The 23,020-nt window shown below is 38.9% G+C and overlaps 2 protein-coding genes across 2 annotated transcripts in view; one reads left to right on the top strand and one right to left on the bottom strand.

The window, feature by feature from the left end:
• Positions 1-23,020, top strand: part of Cask (calcium/calmodulin dependent serine protein kinase) — a 390,111-nt gene that overhangs the window by 248,839 nt on the left and 118,252 nt on the right.
• Gpr34 (G protein-coupled receptor 34) lies at positions 10,262-17,582 on the bottom strand. Its single transcript, XM_032890509.1, is given in 4 exon segments — positions 10,262-10,996; positions 10,998-11,984; positions 16,493-16,558; positions 17,166-17,582. Coding segments are annotated over 2 exon segments (1,122 nt in total). The 5' UTR covers positions 11,892-11,984; positions 16,493-16,558; positions 17,166-17,582; the 3' UTR covers positions 10,262-10,768.

The raw sequence follows: 23,020 nt of genomic DNA, 5'->3' as shown, positions 1-23,020 counted from the left end.
CCACCCCTCTGGGCTGTACCCATTCACTATATGAGGATCATAAATATCCAATCATCGGGTCAGGAGACTCACTTGTGTTACTTGGCTGTCCTCTCCTCCTAATTGCCACACATACTTGGAACCATGTAATCTTTACCCACGAGAGCTGACCCCATGTGTCCTGTGTTTTTCAAGCCTTGCTGGCCACAAAGGGGAAGTGAATATGAGCATGCATGCAAACCTGTCAGTTCCCTTTGCAGCCAGCTCAATGTGTTGGCTTAAAAATATAGAGGAAACGGTGTTTTTCTTCTGAGTACAGGCTGAATTTCCCCATCAAGATAAGCATTTCTGCTTCTGACAGATGGAGAGGGGGTGCAGAAAAGAAGAGTGAATGCAGTTATGGGAAAGGGGTCTTGAAAGAGAAAAGTAGGGACACAGAGACAAAACCGAACTGGGAAAGAGAGAGAGGTGCTCCTGAATACAGGAAAAGAAAACAGTAGAAGGGAGTGTCCAGGGTGCTAAGAAAGTCTCATTTGGAGGACACCAGAAAGAGGCAGGAAGGAAACAGAGAAAGGAACTGCTATTAAAGGACTCTGTAAAGTCTATGCCAGCAGGATTAGCAGAAGGCATAAAGAACTTTGATCTAGAAACTTGCTGTTGACCAATATTTGAAAACAGGATAGACTGGCCACGGTGGTATTCACTTATAATCCCTGAACCTGGAAGAGTCCGTCACTAGAATAGTATGTTGAACGCCAGCCTGGGCTATGTGAAGAGTTCCTGCCTCCAAAAGAACAAAACCAAAATAGCACAGCAGAGGGATTAGGGTTACTCCTCTCAATTGAGTTCCTACCATTGAGGCAGATCTCTAGGGCCGTGGCCTTGTTGCTATTTTCCATTATAATGTGGTGGCTAGTTCAGCGACCCAGATTGTACAGAAAGGCCAAGGCTCAGATGCATATTAATGTAGCTTCTGGTGTCTTTCCAGATGACCTCACATTCTTTGTCTGCTTGCTGAGTTTCAGAGTATGGTCTGGCTAGCATAAAACAGAATGGATCTGCTACCTCTCCAGATACTGCTGTTAGGATTGCAAGCTAGGCTTCAGTTCACTTTGTGGGTTTCTTCTAGAATTGGCCCAGAGTCACTTTCCTTGTATACCTCTCCAGATCTCATGTTTACCCTCAGCCTCCAGCTGTGAATTTCGCCCTTTTCCCTGGTATTTGGCTATTTGGATAACATACCAAATATTTTCTGATTGCTGGGTACTTTTATTAAGTCATTCAGCCCTCTTAACAACTCTCTTGAGTGAGGTCCAGCCATTGCTCATGTTTTTCTCTGGAAGAGAAAGAGCGTGTCCAAGGCAACTTATAAATGATGGAGCAAATATTTGAACTCAGGCAGTCTTTTAGCCTGCCTATTATGCTGCCTCTCGTTCCTTATTTACTGAAGTGTACTTAAGCTCTAAGTTGCATTTGGCCTCACCAGGCTTCTTCCCATGGTCACGTCAATGAAGTCATAGATTGCACTCCATATTCATTGGCCAACACTAATCCACTAGACTGTTGGAATAGGCAGTACTGACATTTCCCCTGCACCGCTTCCCCTTAATTTTCTTTTATTCTCTAGTGAACCACTAATTCTTTCCCGAGACATGTTTAATATTTAATCAGCACACCTGATCTGAGACACTGTGCTTCTTAAAAGTACTTTGTACATATTTATACACAAGTGCTTAGGTTTTGTAGTTTTAAGACTCAGAAAACATTTCTATTTTTATGTTCTCGGGGATCCCCACATTTGATACCTCAGTACTATTTGTAAGTAAAATGCTAAGCTATCAAAAATATGATCTGATCTATGAATTTTAAAATCCTTGAGGAATATATATTAAGACTAGTGACTAGCTAGATTTATTATTTGTTTGTTTGTTTATGTCCTGACTGTAGTTTCCCCTCCCTCCTTTCCTCCTGGTCTCCCACTACCACCTCCCCTCTCTGCCCACCCATCCACTCCCCCTCCATTTCTCTTCAGAAAAGGGAAGGCCTCTCATGGATTTCAACCAGCCATGGCATATCAACTTGCAGTAAGACTAGTCAGCTTCTCTCCTATTAAGGCTAGACAGGGCAACCCAGTAGAAGGAAAGGATCCCAAATGCAGGCTGCAGAGCCAGAGACAGCCCCTGCTCCCACTGTTAGGAGTCCCACAAGAAGACCCATGTTACAACTGTAACATGTACAGAGGGCCAAGGTCAGACCCATATAGGCTCCCTGGCTGGCAGTGGGTCTCTATGAGCCCAGGATAGTTGATTCTGTGGATTTTCTTGTAGTATCCTAGATCTCTCTGGCTTCTACAGCCCTTTCCCCCATTTCTGCAGGATTCCCCGAGTTCCACCTAATGTTTGGCTGTGAGTCTCTGCATCTGTTTCCATAAATTTCTGGCTGCCTCTCTGATGACAACTGGGCTAGGCACCAACCTATGAGTATGGCAGAATATCATTAGAAGTAGTTTCATTGCCTTTTTTTGCCAGTAATGTTTGCTTCTATCCTGGGTCTCTGGGCTATCTGGTCTCTGATTCCTGGCCCTCCAGGCAGTGTCAAGGGTGGACTCCATCTCATGGCATGGGTCTCACATGTTATGTGCTACCTTTATCCCAGCACATCTTGTAGGCAGGACAAATTGTAGGTCAAAGTGTTGTGGCTGGGTTGGTGTCCCAGTCCCTCCACTGGAAGTGTTGCCTGGCTACAGGAGGTGGCCATTCAGGCTCCGTACCCTCCATTGCTAGGTGTCTCATGGGCTAGATTTATTGATAAAAGGTTTTTTTTATTTGTGTGTTTGTTTTTGTTTTGTCCTCGCTACGGTTGCCTGGTAGAAGAAGCCATTAAACTAAGTATACGCACATAGAAGTTGAAGTTCTTTGTGACTCATTTAAAGAAGAAAGGATTAAGGTCCAGAATAGATATAAAAGTACTTCAACAATTGCAGTAAAGAAAGAAAGCTAAGCAACTAGGGAGGAGGGGCCAGTGCAGCTACGAAGAGACCATTCACCCAAGAGCAAGCCTCCACGCAGGAAGATGACACTACATGGCCCTAGTGATCGGGAAGGTGCACACTGAAGCCACAAGGAGATACCCATCTTACACCCATCTGATTGATAAAAAGTCGTGTGTGATGAAACCCACACTTAGTGAGGGTGAGGAGGATGTGGGCAGCTAAGAGCTCACTTCTGCCTTCTTGTGAGATTGGGTGTATAATAAAAGTGCTTTGGAGAATGATCAGAACTGGGATAGGCTGAAGACCTGCAGAGGCTCACAGCCAGGCATTGTTGCTGGAGGTGTCAACTCTAAGGAACCTCCATGCAAGGACCCTTGGTGAGCAGAAGACCGCTCCTCTCTTACTGACAGAAAAACTGGAAACTACCTAAGTGTCCGTTGGTAGGGGAAATGGAGAAATGAACTCGTGCTGATTTGTGTCCTATAACACTTCATCTGTGAAAGGAAATAAAGGCTCTGTGTTCGACATAGATAAGCATAGCTGTAGAAGGGAAACCTATAAGATGATAAAGTAGTAGTTACACCACTTGGAAGCGTTTAGAAAAAGAATGCGTATCTTGTTATACATATGGGTTATAAAAGGACAAAAATATCCATTGAGACAATGTATATTATGTTTAGAAAATAGACTTTGGGGGATGCTGCAAGATGAGCTTTAGTATATCTAACTTTGAATCGTGCGTGTGGGTACTAGAGAATTATTATTGTATCATCGCTACTCTCTCTGTTTAGGCAAGGTCTCACTGTGTTGGCCCAGCTGGCCCTGATCTCACTGTATCTCGAGTTTTCAAGCCTCTTGCCTCAGTCTCCTGAAGAGCTGGGACTCATGTACCACCATGCCCGGCAAGTCAACTATTACATAACTGCAAAACAAATCTGTTCCATTTGAAACATAGGCATCTATCTATTGTGCTATGGATTGAACTTCCCTTTTAAAATGTTTCTAATTAAAAATATTTACCCAAGTATAATAATGCATACCTGTAAAATCCCAGCATGACCAAACAGTAAGATAACAAGTTCAAGACCAGCCTATACTATATATCACTTTCCTGTTTCAAGAAAAGAAAACATAGTTTATATACATATAAAGTAAACTTATATGTGAAATTACCAAATAAGATAAATACTGGCTAACTGTTGCTCCTGAACCAATTGGTAACCAAAGCTAAAAGTGAACTTTAACTGAATAACTTTTCCAGAACTCATCTTGTGATGATTCTTCCTATGTTTTATGAACTTAAAAAAATTAAATTAGGTAAAAATATACCAATTTTTTGAAAAACGATATGTTCCATGTGTCTGGGTTTGCACTGAATTAGCTTTCAAGATTCAAGTAGAGCTTGCAAGATATGCAAATATATGATAGCCAGAAAGCCAGTCTTGAAGGTTTGGGGGTTTGGGCATCATACAGTTTTGATAAATAAGTTTTTGCACGAGTTGCGTATTAATAGTACTAAATTTTAGGGAGGTTGGGGTTGTCTGTTCTTAGTGACTATCATCTTGGAGGCTTGGAGAAATAGCTCAGTTGATAAATTGCTTGCTACACAAACAGTAAGACCTGGGTTTAATCCCCAGCACCCACATGAAAACTTTAGGCATGAGAATACATACTAGGGAGGCAGAGACAGGAAGATCCCTGGGGCTTGTTGGCCAGCCAGTCTAGCCCGATCAGAATTACAGGTTCAGTGAGGGACCTTGTCTCAAAAATAAGGCAAAAAGTGATTGAGGATAACATTTCATGCTGACCTCTGGCTTTCAGTGTGCACCTGCACACCTGCATGCACATGAAGGCGTATGCACACAAAAGACATCCTGGCAATTATCAGTGTACTTAGGTAGCGTGAAATGACAAAGAAAAACATTGTTTTAGTAGAGACAATCTGTGGAATGGAAGGTTATCAGTTTGTATTCTCTCAGTTAAATACAGCCATTGCAGACACACCACAACACAGCGACATGATGCCAGTGATAAAAGGCATATAAAATACATGTTTACTTTTCTTCCCATTTCGTTGCTTGTAAACATGAAGGAAGAAAATAAGAGACAAAGTGGAAGTGTAGGACAAACCTCATACCTGTTTTCCAGAACTATGACCATTGTTCCCACTACCCAACCAGCTCACCAAGTCTTCATCTGCAAACCCAAACTGAACTAAGACACCACAGCAGCCACTCACCCAGACATACCATGGACACTTCTCTATCGTTGCTATTAATAGAAATCTAATTAATAGAAATATCGTTGCTGCAGTAATAGAAAACTATTTCCCAGCCACAGATGATTTAGCATCTATGTCTTTAAATGTTCATTGCTTCTTTATTTACAACTAACTTTTAATTCCGTTGAAATTTCCTTTGGTGTGGTACAAAGTGAGGATATAAATTGGCCTTTTATTTGAAATTTACTCAGCACTATTTATTGAACCATCTCTGCCTTCTTGCAGCTCTTTGCGATGGTCCCTTTATTTGCAGTAATTTTTCTCTCAGGGAGATGGATGTATAAGAGTTACCTTAGAAGCGTTGCAAAAATAGGTACACCGTAACTGACAAAGCTTTAGGTTTCCCTCTGATTAGTTCCTGCCCATGTCTGAGAGCCAGCCACACGCCACATTGCTCCCTTGTTTGCTAGTTTTCTTTTAATTGAAGGCTAAGAGTGTATTTAATAGAAGTGAAGTAAGTTTCTATTATCAGGTTAAATGTCCCTTATCTGAAATGTTAAGGACTATACGTTTTTCAGATTTTGGAGTTACTCTGATCAGGAATACCTGCATAGACTTTACTGGTTGAACATTCCTACCCTAAGATTCCAGTATCTAAAATTTTAAAACATTTCAGATTTTGGAGCATTTTAACTTTCAGGTTTTAAAATTAGGTATGCTGAGTATATACTTACTTTAGAAACCTAAAAACATAATAATTCTGCAGCATTCCTATTGAAATTTTTCTACTTTGTGTTTTCTGGGTAACTTCCAATAGGCTCTGATTGAAATCGTTGTAATTTTATTAGTTCTATTTTTGTCTAAGCAGGATTAGTCCATTTGTTTATTAAAATCAAGGCTTATATAGAATTATCTTTTTCTAAGATGGCAGGAACAGACACCATCTAACCTGGCTCTGTGCGTAGTGCTTTCTGAAAGCTGACAGCAGTGCTTAGCACTGAGATGTCACTCGGGGAGCCAGGCAGCTCATGTTGCCCTTAGATGGCATTGCACATATGAGATAGTATTTAGAAACTTGTTCTGACTACAGACCTTTTGCAAGGTGAACATGTGCTTCTGAATTTCCTTTTTCTGTGTATACCTAAAACTAAGCCTTATGTTAGCAGATGGAAAGTCAGTATTTCCTAAGTACATACACCAATGATCAATAAGACATTATATGTAATAAATATCCCTAAATTTAGTGAGTCGGTAGCATATTTTTTTAAAAATTCTAGAACTATTCTCAAGATTCAGAATAATTTAAGGAATACTTAAAATTAAATTTCTATCAGTAAAAAAAAAGGCGTTACGGAAGGATGACTATAATCAAATTTTTCTTTATTACAATTAGCATAAGTTAATTTAGTAAATGTTTTCAAATATTTAATAGAGATCGTTGTTTAATACAATGAGATCGCTTCTTGAATCATGAGTATTTTGTTTTAATGTTCCTGAACATGTAGTAACTACTAATATAGTTTGTGTGTTGGCATGCATGAGTGTGTGCAGGCATGTGTCTGTGTGGTGTGTATGCTTGTGCATGCACATGTGTTCTTGTATATGTATTTCTGTGCAGAGGTCAGAGGAGCACATTAGGTGCCCTACTCCATCTATCTACCAGGTCAACTGACCATCAAGTCCCAGGATATGCCTACCTCTGCACCCCAGCCGATATGCTCTGGTTATCATTGCTGTGATGAAACACCGTGACCAAAACAACTTGCAGAGGAAAGGGTTTGTTTGGCTTATGAGCCTCCGCATCACCCCTTTATTGAAGGAAGTCAGGGCAGAAACTCAAGCACAGCAGGAACCTCAAGACTGGAGCCAAAGCAGAGGCCATAGAGGGTAATGCTTATGGCATTCTCAACCTGTTTTCTTATAGAACCTAGGACTACCTGCCCAGGGGTGTCCCCACCCACAATGGACTGGGCTACTGGGCCCTCCCCTATCAATCACTAATTAAGAAAATGCCTATAGGTTATCCTACAGCTTGATCTTTTTCTCAAGACATTTTCTCAATTGAGGCTCTCTCATCTCTGATGACTCTAACTTATATCAAATAAACATAAACTAGTAAGTCCACTGAGCCATCTCTACAGCTCTTGATAATAAACTGTGTTTATTAATGAGATATTAAGAGGTAAAGAATGCTTACCACTAATAGGATCCAAGTTTTCATTATTTAAAATTATACACTTACTAAATTTCATTTAGATATTATCTGATACCATTGTCAGGACACCAGCTAAAATTGTTTTAACACTTTTTATGAACCTCTAATTGTTCTGAAAACTTCCAGTTTTTATCCTCAAATGTTATTTGTATTTCTAGATATATTTTGCTTAATCCATTCTTTATTCAACCTGTTTGTGCACTGTCTGAAATATACTGCTAAATGAAACTTAGTTCTAACTATATACAAGCAAATCTCATTGAGATAAAATTCAGCGCATCAAAAATCTGCCTGCTTTTTTCTCATCCAAGTTACTTTTTGCAGAATTATAATTATATCATTTCTCCCTCCCTCTCTTCCCACTATATTCCCACCTCACTCCCTCTTATTCATTTAATTATTATTGTCACATATATGTGTAAGTGTATAAATATGTAAATACAACATACTGTGGTTAATGTTGCTTGTGTTGTATATGATTTCAGGGTTAATTACTTGGTATTGGATAACCAATTAGAGGCACCTCCCTGAGGAAGACTAGTTTTTTCTCTCTTGGCAATCATTAGTTGCCTGTACTTCTTCATCTGGGGGTTTGGCCCCATGACATTTCCCTCATCCACATTGGCAAGTCAACTGGTGTAGTCATTATTAAGTCTTGCGTAAGCAGCCATACTGTTGAGATGTCTTAGGTATACCTTCTGTGCCCTATCTAGAAAGTTCTTAAAATATTTTCACTTTCCGCTTCCACAATGTTCCCTGAGCCTTACGTGTATGCGTTATGTTGTAGATGTATCAGCTGGGCCTGGGCAGCCCATGATCAGTTGATGTCTGCATTTTGACAAGATGGTACTTTGGGTAATGGTCTCTGATGCAAAAGAAGCTTCTTTGAGGGGTAAAGAGCCACTTACCTGTGGATATAAAGAGTATTTCGAATGCCACTGGCTCTGACCTGAAAGCTTTACCCTTGAGGACTAGCTTCCATAGTACTGGACAGTACTTTACAAGCTGTAACCAGTAGTCCTACCCAGCTGTGCCAGCTATTAGCCACAGCAATGACCAGCATAGCAACATCTCTAAAGGTGCTATAGTGGTACATATTTTGGTAGTAAACAACAGCTTTCTAATTGGCCTTAAGTCTTGATCCATAGAAGGGAAACTATGCCTGGTACCGTAAACCCAGTCAGTTCTCCAGGGCTAATGAGATCATAGGTCTTAGAGAAGAACCTACTACTGCCTTAAATCAATTTAATTCATAACTGCATTCTCAATATGTAATGCTTTATGACATTGTTTTCCAGCCAGTGACTTAACGAGTTGGAAGAAGTATTCTAGGCAGGACATGATAATACATACCTCTAATCCCAACATTTGGGCAGCAAAGGCATGTGATATCTGTGACTTCAGGGCCAGTTTGGTTTACATAGTGAGTTCCAGGCCAACCAGGGCTCCATAGTAAGACTCCTTCTCAAAAAAGAAGTAGTAGTAGTTGTTGTCATTGTCATTGTCATTGTCATTGTGGTCGTCACTGTCATCTAGGTGCAAAACTAACTGTGTTGGAAGTGTTAGAGTGCTAAGGCATACTGACTTTTAAAGAAAATTCCATATTCTGTGATAGAAATTTAATCATAGATCCATGGAGTTTGTTGCAACAGTCTTTTACATATTTAGACAATGGCATTCTGGTTCTGTGTTTAGCAAGAAAAATAGTACACAAACAAACACTAGCCAAGTTTTTGCAGTTTCTCTAAGGATACCTTCTGTTTAGAATGCAATGTACAATGTTCCTTCAGCTCTATCCAGAATAATAACTGGGGAAAGGCTACTTAGGACTATTTTTTCTTTTAAACATCTCCCCCTCCCCTTATTTGTCCATCTATCCTTTCTTCCTTTGTTCATTCAACTCCTTGGAAAATGTTGCTTCTGTTTGTTAAGCCACACTGCCCTAGGAGTAAAGTGATGGGTCCCTTTTCTTTAGAGCTTGCTCTTTGTTCTTGAACATACATGAAGTTTTCTGTTTGATTCTTTTAATTTCGCCCTGCAGGTTTTTTCTGTATTGTCACAAAATCTTTTCCCCTTGAAACTTATCAGATAGCACTTATTATATACCTGGGTTTAATACACGTTGAGCTTTAACCATGTTTGTGTCAAATTCTTCACATGTGACCATTAAGTTTAAATTTGTCTGTATATGTTATCATTCATGGCTTTGACTTTTTTATTTATATGAGCATAAAGAAAATGATGGTGTTTTAATATTTTACATAAATGATTTCATATAGTCTATCCCTTTTTACTCTTGAGTATGGTTTTCTTACCCATTCAATACTATTTTTTATTTGATACTATTTTTTAGTGTGTTTGAGTATTTACATTGCCCCAGGAGGCCAGAAGAGCAGCCAGGGCTTCACATTTCTCCAGCCCACACAATACTATTTTTGCGATGTCCCCATGTCTGGTGTGTGTGTGTGTGTGTGTGTGTGTGTGTGTGTGTGTGTGTGTGTGTGTGTGTGTGTGTGTGTGTGTAATTTATTGCATTGAAATGTTAAAGATACGTCATATGGTAAACCACAATTTACTTCTTTATGCTTTTACCCCTTAATTGTTCCAAGTTATGAGTATCATTAAATGTATGTTCTTATGAATGTATTTGCATGCTCCTATAAGATACACCTTGCAGTGCACTTGCTGGATTATATCATCACATATACAGCCTGTGTCTTCACTCTACCAGAGTGGATAGACTCAAATGGATGAATCATTTATGAATCTGCATTAAGTCATTCCTTTTGCCAGGCTTACATTTTTAGCTTGACTATTTGGTATTTAAATTCTTCACATTTTTTCTAAGCAGTGATAGTGGGCAATCTCACTTTTATTAGAATTTTATTATTTCATCTGTTAGTTAGCAGAGATTTAGACATAAATGAATATAGCATCAAGTGATGTAAGATTTTGAAGTAATACTCATGTTTACTGACATTTCAACTCAGTCCCCAAATTACTTAATTTTAAACATATTTAAAATTAGTATCAAGTTTCTAACTTTAGTAATTCTTTAGTGACTTCAGGAAACAATGACAGTTCATCCATTTTGTTGTTAATTCCATGAACTTCACTTAACATTATAACCGTTGTTAAAAGTGTTAGCTTAACAATGTATTCTGTGAAGATTCTACATATAGTTCTAAAATCTAGGGATTAGTGTAAGCTTTTCTTTGCCTTGAACTATTTTGCAGTTAAGCAAGTGAAAGACCACTTCTAAAGATCTGGGTTTTGAACATGCTAGGAATTTGTTCCATAATTTTACCAACCTCAAGGAATGAAGAGACTGGTTTATGTTGTTCATTTTACTGCATGTGCCTCAGTTACCCTTAGTGCTGTACTGCATTTTGACCGTCACAGATAGATCATGCAGGGAATATCCTGGCTTAAATTCTGAAGTGCTTTCACTTCTGCTTGTGTCACTTTGAAATCTTCTAAAAAGAAGTTGACACATGATTTTGCGAATATTACTGGACATTAGGAAATACATGACAGGATCCAAGCAGCTGTTGAAAGAGGAGAGAACCAACATGATCTCATTGGTTTTTATGAATGATTTCCTTCCAGTAGCAAGAAGATGCATTTAGCTGTGAAGAAATGTAAATGAATCGAAAGGCATGATAAGGCACGAAGCATATAGTAAAAATGATTAGTACAATGAAGGAGTTCCGGGCTGTCGTGGCATATTTGCCAGAGTTAGGAAATTTTGACCTCTTTTTAGAAATCCTCAGTAGATTCTTGCCAATCTTAATATATGAAAGGATTATCAGCAGGAAAATGAGCCAGAACATTACTACAAGAACAAAGTTAAAGATCGCTTCTCCCTTTGCGTTATGCTTATCTCTGTAATGGAAACACATTGTGGAATTGTGCCCTCCCTTCTTCAGTGTCAAAATGATCATTGTTAAAAATCCGGCTAGAGCAACTGTCCAGACTATACAGCAAACGTAAACACTTTGCTTGGTGGTTATTGCCCTTCTTTGTTGTATAGACCGGTTGATTTTTATATATCGATCCAAACTGATAAACCCAAGCAGAATAATACTAATGTACATGTTCATGTAAAATAGTGTCCCCACAACTTTGCAAAGAATCACACCTAGTGTCCACCTATTTTGGTTGATGTGATACATTATGCGGAAAGGGAGGCAGAAGATGAGTAGAAGGTCTGCAACAGCCACATTAAGTAGATAAATTTGAATGGAATTTCTTTTGCGGTGGATGCCCAGAAATACATAGAGGGCAATGATGTTTCCAACCAGTCCCACGATGAATATCACAGAGTAGAAAGTTGTTAACACAGTAGACAGTAATTTTTCATCCATTGGACAGCTAGTGACATTTGACACTCCTGAGAAATTTTGTGAGACTTGGTCACTGTCATTAGTTATAAAGTGCATTCCAGGAGAGGAGCAAAGCCAGCTGTCAACTGTAGTCGTCATTGTTACACTGTAACTTCTCAATGTCTTCTGTAACTATCAGGACAGGGTGCTAAATGACATACTCTTTATACTTCTTGGTGTCTTCAGATTTTCCTACAACAGAATTCCAAACACTGAGTCATTTGCTGGGATAATAACAGCTACTTTAACATAAGGCATAGATAAGGATCTCACTTCAGACTTTAGTCTACTAGGGTTCAGTTTGCTATTTACACATGTGTAGTAAGTAGCATTATTACATCACACAGCAGCAGTAAATACGTTAGGATCTCTCTAACCTTTTCTGTTGCTGTGGCATGCATACAGAGTTCATTTTATTTATTATATTAAAACAATGATTAAAAGAAAAATAAATAATTGGACCATATGATAATCTCCCTTAGAGATATTGTTTGGGGACTAGAGTACACATGGACAGACCCATGGCTCCAGCTGTGTATGTAGCAGAGGGTAGCCTTGTTGGGCACCAATGGAAGGAGAAGACCTTGGTCCTGCCAAGGCTGGACCCCCCCAGTGTAGGGGAATATCAGAGTGGGGAGACAAGAAGGGGGGTGGATGCGGAGGGGGAATACCCTTATAGAAGAAGGGGAGGGGGGAAGGGATGGGGGCTTATGGACAGAAAACCAGGAAAGGGAATAACATTTGAAATGTAAATAAAAATATCTAATAAAAAAATTAATCATAGGGAAAAATCATAGGTACCTAATGATCAATCTAAACATTATACATTTGCTTAATTACTGCTTGGATAGTAAGACCAATATTAACAATATTGCATATTAATAATATTAAAACAGAGATCCTGTTCTTACTAAGCAGTTTTAGAGGACTGTATTTTCAAACCCTAAATGCAGTAATAAAGAGTAGTTTGTTTTGTTTTGTTTTTTCTGAGACAGCATTTCTTTATGCAATTCTGGCTGTCCTAGAACTCACTGTGTACATCAGGCTGGCCACAAGATCCATCTTTCTCTGCCTCCTGAGTACTGGAATTAAAGGCATACACTACCATCCAGCTCTAAAGAGTAGATGTTAATTATGATAATTAATTTTTTGTGTTGTCATTATTTTCTGGTGCTGAAAATTGAACCCAAAACCTTGCACATACTAGGTAAATATTCTACCACTGAATCACATCTCTGCACAATAGATTCTTCAATTTTTGCTTCCTTTTAAAATTAAGTGGTTTTAGTTAGTATACAAAATGTATTTCACTAAATATGACATTTTATACGTTTGTGTCTTTGTACTTTGCTCAGATTCTTTCCCACCACTCTCCTCTGCCAATCTGTCTGTTTCCCTCCCCAAAATTGTATCTCTGCTTTAATGTCATATGGATGGAAGAGTAGAGAAACATAATATTAATTATATAATCTACATGAAAAAAAACATGCAGTCTTTTGTGTTTCTTCACCTTCATTATTCCCTTTGTTCTCCCTCCCTTAGACCCATTCCTCTCCCACATCCTCCTCCTCCTTCTGTTTTTATGTCTTCTACATGCTATATTTTTATATCTAGATTCTATATATGAGAGTAAGCATGTTAACATTTGTCTTTGGATAATCAATTTCTTGATTCGATGTTATATAGAGAGAAAAGCATTTGAAAAAATGTAGCCTCTCTTAAAACTATATTTTAGTCAATACAGGCTTTTAATAGAAAGTAGTGGTCAGCTTTAAATGTTCACAGACTGAAGGAAGGATTTGGTTTCAAGGAAGAGGAAGTGGCTGGTGAGGAGGAAGCTCTGTTAAGCCATCTTGAGAAAGAGAGAAGGGTAGTGGGAGGAAGGGAGAAAGGAATGAAGGAAAAGGTGAGGCTGTCTCCGATGTAGGAAGACAAACTTCGCAATGCGTGTAGAAACATCCAGGCCTGGGTTCTTATGAGCTGAAATCTTAAAAGGAAGAAGCAATTTAGGAAAGGTAGCAGGCTGCTGATACTGCAAAGTCCATTGTCAGTAGTGGGAAGAGAGGCCTGCGATGTGTGGTTATGTAGGAAGCCCTCAGAAGCTCAGATAGAGATATCCTATCCATAGGTGAAAGGATAGGGAGACTCAAGTGACAGGACTCAGGAAGCTGACTGACTTGGGGTAGGCCTGTAAGTAGTTTTTCTTCCTGATATATTTAAAACCCTATTAGGGGTTAGGAACTGAGTCTGTTTTGTTTGCTTCCAAAATGTACATGGGGTTTAGCCAATAAATATTACTGAATGAAAGAAGGAGCTTGGGGGGAAAAGTAAAGTGTTAAAGTACAAGTATTGGAAGCTTCAACTGCTTCACAGTAACACAGTGCCCTGTGCCCCATCAGCAAAAACTAACCCCATCTTTGGTTTAACTCAAAAATCTGTGGTATTTTACATGAAAATTGCTACTGTTGACCTGCATTCTATCCTAGGTTGATAATTTTTTTTATCATCCTCAGTGGTATACTTAAGAAAGACCATGCACCAAACAGGGAGCAGTGGAATTCAGATATTGCCGTAGATGTAAGGAACTAGGCACAGTAATCTATAGGTGTGAATGTTTGGCAAGGCCATGAAGAAGATGCTCTTCCCTTATTCATGCGTACAGAAAGCAAAGCAAGGACGTGCTGGAAAGTACAGACAGCTATTGCCTCCTTGTGAGATAATACTTTTGCAGAATGAAGCAGTCTAGCTAGGAAGGTACTAAATCTTCTAGCTACTAAGTCTTCAAGCTAGAGATTCAGAGCTGCAGCACTCTGTAGAAGGGATTCTTAGTGGTACTGTAGTCTGAGGATGAGCATCTCTTTGAAGATACCAGTGTCTAGCTTCTTCCCAGATATCCTGGTATAGTTCTGGAATGGGCTTGATACACTGGTTTAAAAATTCGTGAGAAGTGTCCAGTGTGTGGTCAAAATTGAACACTTGAGCTAAATGGTCAAATGATTAGGTAATCCTTATTTAGCACTTACTGTGATCCAATGATACATGATACAATTTTTTAATATAGTCTTTTTAAAGAATTTCTATTTGTTTTATGCATTTGAGTACACTGTGGCTGTCTTCGGACATACCAGTAGAGGGCATCAGATCCCATTCCAGATGGTCATGAGCCACAGTGTGGGAATTGAACTCGGGGCCTCTGGAAGAGCAGTCAGTGATCTTAACCACTGAGCCCGCCTCTGGCTACATAGAGTGGTTATAACAGCACGTCCAGTTAAGGAAAGAGCCAGGTATTGCGGCCTCAAACCCTAAAGTGATCATCATGCCAAGGATGAGATTTCCCTCTGACTCTTGAAAGACCCTGAATTTGGCAACTCCATTTCTATCATAACTGATCACTGTTTCCTTATTAATGTTGAATTCTATCAACTAATGGTAGTTTACCAGGATTCCTTTACCGCTACTTGAGTTGTTTTATGAAGAGGTTGTACTGTGTAGCTTTGCTCCTCTAAAGTAATTGATCTTTCTTGCTAGGTCTATAACAATATGCACGTACACCCAGACTTCATGGAATCAAATTACTAATCAAAACTTCCAGACTTATTTCTGGGCCAAAGGGCAATAATCAAGATGTTTCTAGGAAGATATCAGCACAGAGAACATATCCTAAGACCATTTCTTCAACTCTAATGTGCAAGTAAAATTAAGTAAATTAATCGATAATAATTGGACAAAACCACTAATAAGTCTTTTGAGCTGTTAGTGTCAAGTTGAAGGAGAATAAAGCAAAAGCAATGTGTTTCAGCAGCAACAGAAGCATGGCATAGCATACCAGAGAGCAGCTAGCCAGCAGCCAATAATTATCAACCAATTCACAAGTTACATCCGGTCTCAAATTTGGTAACTAACTTGTGTCACCTTTAAAGTAAATGGGGAGCTGGACTTAGTGGCTCATGTATGTCTGTAATCACAGCTCCTTGGGAGTCCAGGGCAGGACAATAACAAGTTTACAGCAATGCTGTCTAACTTAGTGAGACCCCACGGCAAAGGAACAAGTTAAAAGAGGGCCGGGAGCATATCTAAGTGGAAGAGGAGTTGCTTAGCAAGCACAAGCCCTTGGAGTTCAAAATCCAATACTGCAAATGCAAGAAAATAAGTAAGTCAGCTATAAGTCACCTGGTGTGTTGGTATCGTTCACTTACTAATCACCACCACCACCACCGCCGCCATCATCATCATTAATTTTGGGGAGACAGTTTCTGTGAGCAGCTCCTGGCTATCCTGAACTCACTTGCAGACCAGGCTGCCCCTCAACCTAAGAGATCCAACCTGCCTTGCCTCCTGAGTGCTGGGATTAAAAGGTGGAAGCCACCACACCCAGAGTTCACTAATTATTCTTAAGGCTGCTTATTCATACTGCAAAAGCTACTTGTTTGATAAGAATTTGCCAGTGAAGATAAGAAATAAGTGAACATAGCATGTTGACATGGTGGACCTGACTTGTAACTCACACAGCTCATTCTCTAAAAGCAGGTAGTGTTTGGTACTCAGGAAACCCATTCCTATGTTTGCAGCCCTGTGTGAGTTCTCATGCCCCGACTGCCACCATTCTACCTCTCCCAGGTTTCCTTCAGTAGCCAAGAAAAGACCCTTTAACATGTTATTTGGGTGTCGTTTCTATCAATCTCATGTGTTGAAATACATACCTATATGATAATGGACTAATAATGATTGAATCTATTCAGGCCATACTTCAGAAGTCACAGGAACTGCTGCATACAGAACAATTGAAAGCATGTTACTTGGGAAATAATGACATTAGTACTATATTTAGTTTTGTTGTAAATTTAACAGTCCACTTTTAATTGTTCGAATTATTTTTCTAAAGTATGTTGTGATTTATTTTCCTTTTCTAGAGTATTCTCTTTATTTAGTTCCAAAACATGAAACTTACATTGTAACTGGTCTGTACCATAAGATAGTAAAAATATAATAAAAATATTTAAGATGGGGAGACAGCACAGCATAGTGAAATCAAGAGATAAAAGATAGGAAATCTGTAGTATATTGCAATTAAATTTACAACGTCTGAAAATAACTATAGTTGATTCAAATATAGCTGCAAACCATTGTGACCCCACAATGCCAATAAACAATGTGATTATTGTTATTACTTATTCTATCCAAAAAGACAGAGCCTCCTTTTAAAAGCAGAGGTGTCGTCCAAAGCAGTTTACTCAGCGACTCTAATAAAACGAAGATTTGCTGGTAGCATTCATTATCAGCATTACACATTGATACACTCTGGACATTCAGATAATCAGGTTTTAACTAAACAAAGGCTCCTGTGCGTGGCTTTTAAAATCAAAGCATACTTACAGTTGAGGCTTTGCTGAAGTAAAGGAGGAAACCCAAAGCTCCCTCGACCAGGTCGTGTCAGCTGGACTCTTCCATCCGGTGCTGGTGCAATTGGCTAGAGTTCTCTTCTTTTTTATATTCACATGTGGTACAGTTGTTTTTCCCCTTTTCTTTCTTTTTTCAGTGTGACAGCCCTTGGGCCCCGTTTGGAGCTAAGAAAAGACCCCACTCTTAGCAACAACTTCAAGTTGAACTTTAGGAAACTGCATCTTCTGTCTGAGTCCCTTCTAGCCTAAACTAAGGAGTGCGTCAGTCATCCCCTAAAATGCCAACAAACTGTAAAATATAAGCAGAAATGAGCAGATTCTGCCTTTCCTAAGAAATGATGAGTGATATCCTGTATGGATTTTAGAATATAACCCCAGAATTTCCATTTCCTTCTGGATTCATTTTAGAAGTTGCTACTATTAGAAAACATATGAACTTTCTGCCCTAAAGCATACCAACATTGCTAATAGGGTTTTTTTTTTAACTCTTTGATTTTGCTGAATTATTTGCTCTCTATGTTATTTTAGTATCATTTTGTATCTTCCTTAAAGACCATGGATTTCTTTCCTAAGACATCTTACAATTTGGAGACTAGGTGGGATTTGTAGTACTATTCCCTCCCCAGCACGATAATAAACTCACCCAAGTAGGCCGGGGTGCTCTGTCCTATTTCAAGGAAAATATGATGAGGCTCTGCAGTGTCCATTCTGGCCCAGTTCACTATTTAACCCCCATCGGTTCTTCTGTAACTGCTGGCCCTGCACTTGAGTGTCATTTCCCCTTTTGGTTGTTGTTTAGAATATGATTGTCATTCTCTAGCTTTGCAGCCTTGTTTAAATATTTAACTCCCTGGGCTTCATCTAACATTGTATTTCTGGGAATATTCTTCTGAACCTCATATTCTCCAGAGCTTTTAGTTTAGTTTAAGAGTCGTAATATACGAGACCATAATGTTATATTGTTACAATAAAAATATTTTAGAACTCTTACTTCCCCTAAGAATCTTTGAGAAGGAAGACGGTTACTGTATTTGTCCGGCAGCATGTTTTTGTCTTACTGTGGTAAGCGACACATACCACTAGATTTACCACATAGCCAGTTTTGAGTCTGTCATGCAGTGGTGCTCAGTGTACTTCTGTCATCATGCAGCACTTCACCGTAACATTTTCGTGTTGCAAAATTAAACCTCTAAACCTACTGCATACAAATTTTCTCTGCCCCTATTCCCAACATTAGCAACCATGATTCTGGGACATTGAGTCAAATTATACAACCTTTTTGTGACTAGTTAATTTTATTTAGCCTAGTATCCTTGAGGTTCACCCAAGCTATAGCATGTAATATAATTTCCTTTGTTTTTAAGGCTGCACATTTCCATTGTTTGTCTATATTTAATTGTCTTTATCATCTTTCAATAAGCATGTAAGTTATCTCCACTTACAGGCAATTATGAATATTGCTACAACAAACATGAATATGCAAATATCTCTAAAATTCTGGCAGGATTTTCATGACTAAATGAGTCATGAAGTGCTGTTTATCTACTGAAATACTATTTTTGTATTGTACTGTTGTCCCACGCTTATGCCACCCCATTTCAAAATTGTGTTTTTCAGCTTTAGTGTTCTCATATTGTAGTCACATCTTCTTGTTGATGTAAGGTTTGAGTATTATTTCCTAGTTCCTGATCATTCTGAACTTTGTCACCATCCCCTCTTTATGTGAAACCCAACCCTACTGAAGTTCAGCTTCCCACCTCCTCCAGTCCCGAACCTCCACAGTGAACATGAGGAATCCTGGCTGGGTACAAGCACTCAATCAGACACAGTAGCCTGTCTTCAGATTGCCAGTCAGAAACCTTAAGGGTCCCCTGCACTGCCAGTACTCCTTAGAGTGAATCCTAATGTCCTTAGCCCAGTAATTCTCAAAAGATGACTTCCAGACCACTAGCGTCAAAAACATTCAGAAGCTTGCAACTGAGGTATACTCTAAGCTCCTCCAGACCCAAGCAGAAAATCTGGGGATGAGGGCCAACAGTCTGTGTGACGCTGCTTTTAAATGTAACCGCCACTACCCTAGTTCATCCTCCCTCAAAAATAGTGTTTCACACCTTCAACCTTCTCAAACTTACAGCCACCCCATTTCCTTCCCCACTCTCACCTAGGAGTTCCTTTTCATTTCCCTAAGAAAGCAGAAACACTTAGAAAGGAACCTCCTCCATAGCTACACGGTACATTACAGGAAACATATGCATTTTTCTATGTATTTTATTTCTTAGTTTTAATATCCTCCAAATAAGGTGGGAGATATTGAAGCATAATAAAAGAAAAGGAAAACTAGACCTCTGAATATAATTTGTTTTGCAGTTCTGAATTTGGAAGTACAGGCATGTTTTCTGTAATTACCAAACTGTACAAATCTAATTAAACTAAATAAGCCTCAAGAGTATGACAAAATAAAAGCATAACTTTATGAAAAGCTATTTTGTAGTTCCTTTAAAAATAGGATGGGGTAAGGTTCGGGACATACTTTTTAGATTCTTAAAAAGCTAAAATTATTAAGTGCAGTAATCAAATCAGGAAATTTTGTTAATAAAGAATATATTTGACAACTTTACATAAATTTCATCAACTGCCCTAATACTTTCTAGGGCAAAAATAATAAGATGATCACATTTATCTGTGATACTCCTTTAGTTTCCCTGAAACCCTTGAGTCCAGGGCTAGTTTTGAAGAGCATAAGCCTGCTACTTTCTAGAATGCTTCTTGGGCATTGCTAGATCTAATTGCCAAGGATACCGTGACAGTGTGTCTGGCTTCTCAATGCATCATATCAAGATGATGGATTATTGCCTGGTCCCATTATTTGCTTTGTTCTCTGGGCTACTTTCTTCTAGGCTTCTCCCTTGAAATATTACCATTCCATTTTGTAATTAGTAAGTATCCTGTAGGATGGTACTTTGAGAATGTATAAGTATCCTGTCACTCTTCAAACTTTGCCCATCTAGTCAGCATCCTTAGTAATTCTTACATGGATCAATTATGTGAGAAAAGCTGCTGGGTGATGGTTTTGGATTCTAACTATTATATTATATTATATTATATTATATTATATTATATATTATACATAAAGAAAGAAATGTCCACTAGATGTGGTGGTGCATACACCTTTACTCAAGAGGCAGAGGCAGGTGGAGCTCTGCATTTGAGGCCAGCCTGGTCTGTGGAGCAAGATCCAGGACACCCAGGTCTACACAGAGAAATCCTGTCTCAGAAAAAAGAAAATGAGGAGGAGGGGGGAAGGGAGGGAGGGAAAGAAAGAGAGAAAGGCATCTCCTCCCCGTGTGTTTGTTTTATTTATTTATATCAATATGGACTTACAGCCTCTTACTTTGGTCAGCATTAAATATTAACTCAATAATAAAACTGATCCAAAGAAATCATACATAGTTACCCCTCCTGCTACTGCTGCTGTGGGTATTAGTTTAAATCCTATATGTGTAGATCACTGGTTCTTAACCTTCCTAGTGCTGTAACTCCTGAATACAGCTCCTCATAAAATTATTTTATTGCTACTGTTATGTTGCTACTGTTATGAAACATAATGTAAATATCTGATAGGCAGGATATATGATTGATTTTGGCACCTCCCCAAGGGGGTCATGACCCACTGCTGAGAAGTGCTGGTATAAACAAAGCAAATGAATGATTATGTCACTGTTATTAGGTACCAGCATTACTTGCTAAATAAAAGAAGCCAAAACCTTATAGTTGAATAAGAGTGAATTTGTAATTTTCCCCCTTCTATAAATACACATTTAAACTCTGTCTACTGGGAACAGTGGAACAATATTAACTAAGTAACTGTTTGCTTAGGAGCCTCTTACAGATTTAAATACCTTTTCCAACTAAAAGGAAAAAGGGGTGCTTAGAAAAATGGCTGGTTTCAGATCTGGGGCAAGAGTAACACAAGCTTAGAATAGTCTGTTGTGCCTGAAATCAGTGAAGTTAAGTGACTGCTATAATCCTAGGAAAAGGTAGAATTGAATTAGAGGTTCTCTCTAAACAAAAGTGGAGCAAGTTAATAATCAAAAATTTAAAAAGGCAGTAAGCAATTGAAACATATCAAATGTAGTGAAGTCCATAAATTTATAGTATGAAATGTTTGTCAGTCACCTTTGGAAGTTGCCTAGTTATCAAATCTATATTCTGGAAATGATTCATAGGAACTTTGTTTATAATAAGTATCAAGAAAACAGGAGGGACAGAGAGATGTCTCAGTGGCTATGAGCACTTGTTCTTCAAGCATGATGACCCAGATTCAGATGCTAACCCCCATAAAAGCTGGCATGGTCACACATGACATGCCAGTGATAGGGATTGGGGTGGAGACAGGAAGGTCCCTGGGCTTTACTGGCATCCAATCTAGCTCCAGGTTCAGTGAGCAACTTCATCTCAAAGGACTGAGGCAAAAGGTGATAGAGCATGACACCTGCTGCTTCCTCTGGCCTCTATGTGTATAGGCACATATGCTCGCACATGCATATGCACACACCACACAAACGTATGCACACACACAAAAGCAGGAAACAGCTCAAAAAACCATCCCTAGGGGGTAGAAAAACACATGATTAATACTGTTTGGAATACAACAGTAAAAAAATTACTTCCTGATCACAAGAAAATGGCTGGATCTTGGAAACATGCTAAAAGAAATTTTGCATGAAACAATGCATTTTTTATTTGATTTCATGTATATGAAGTCCTAACACTGGCAAAGCAAGTCCTTGCCGGGAAACTCCTAGAACAGTATGAGATAATAGCAGAAACTGGATGGATTGGAAGTGGATGAAGAGATTCTGGGATGGTGGTACTGTCCTGAAAAGGTTCTGGGTTGCACAATGCACTTCACCAAAACTCTCTAGTAGTATATTATGATGTGCACATTTCATGCTATGTAAATTTTACTTCAATATTTTTACAGATACTACGTTTTTAGGACCTCAAAGTATGAATCTATGAAAGGAGGCTGCTAACATCATTGAGCGAACAGTTCATAGTGAATTTCATGATGGGTCACACAAATAACACCTGAACCTACAGCTGAATCCTGCCACTAAGGCAGGGCAACCAGGCAGATTCTTCCTGATGAGATAGAACAGTTAAACAGCATGATGTATTAGTACATAAAACTGAAATTAAGCCTGACTGTAATCAAGATTCTGGATGTAACTATGAATCTCCATGAAATACAGTAAAGTACCAGCATAATAAATGATAAACCCAAATCTAGACTATAGGGGATTTTATAGGGGAACTTATTGAGTATCTTAAATCAATACTATGAAAATTAGAGTAGAGGCATAAAAGACTATATTAGAAGGGGAAATCTGTTCCATATGTATATTGGCCATGGATGTCATTTAATTTTTAGATAGGATCTTTTGGAGTTCAGGATAGCCTCAGACTTACTATTAATAGTCAGCTAAGGCTGGCCTTGAACTCCTGATTTTCCTGTCGCCACTTCACAAGTACTAAGATCTGGGTCTTATTTTAAACTAAACCACAACTAAAAAGCATTATCTTGATAGTTGAGAAAAACTGAATGTGTTATAAATATCAGGTAATTAGAGAGCTAGAGAGATAGTATAGCAATTAAGAGAACTCCCTGTGCTCTTCTAGAGCCACTTCTCAACAGCCACGTTACATGGCTCACAACGTCCTGTAACTCAAGCTCCAAGGAATCAGATACCTTCCTCAGCCTCTGCAGATGGTGCACACATATGCACATGCGTGTGCGTGCAGACACACACACACACACACACACAC

This window comes from Rattus rattus, chromosome X (assembly GCF_011064425.1).
Source record: "Rattus rattus isolate New Zealand chromosome X, Rrattus_CSIRO_v1, whole genome shotgun sequence".
NCBI lineage: Eukaryota > Metazoa > Chordata > Mammalia > Rodentia > Muridae > Rattus > Rattus rattus.
Note: the sequence above shows the minus strand (reverse complement) of the source record. Positions and strands in the feature narration are given on the sequence as shown.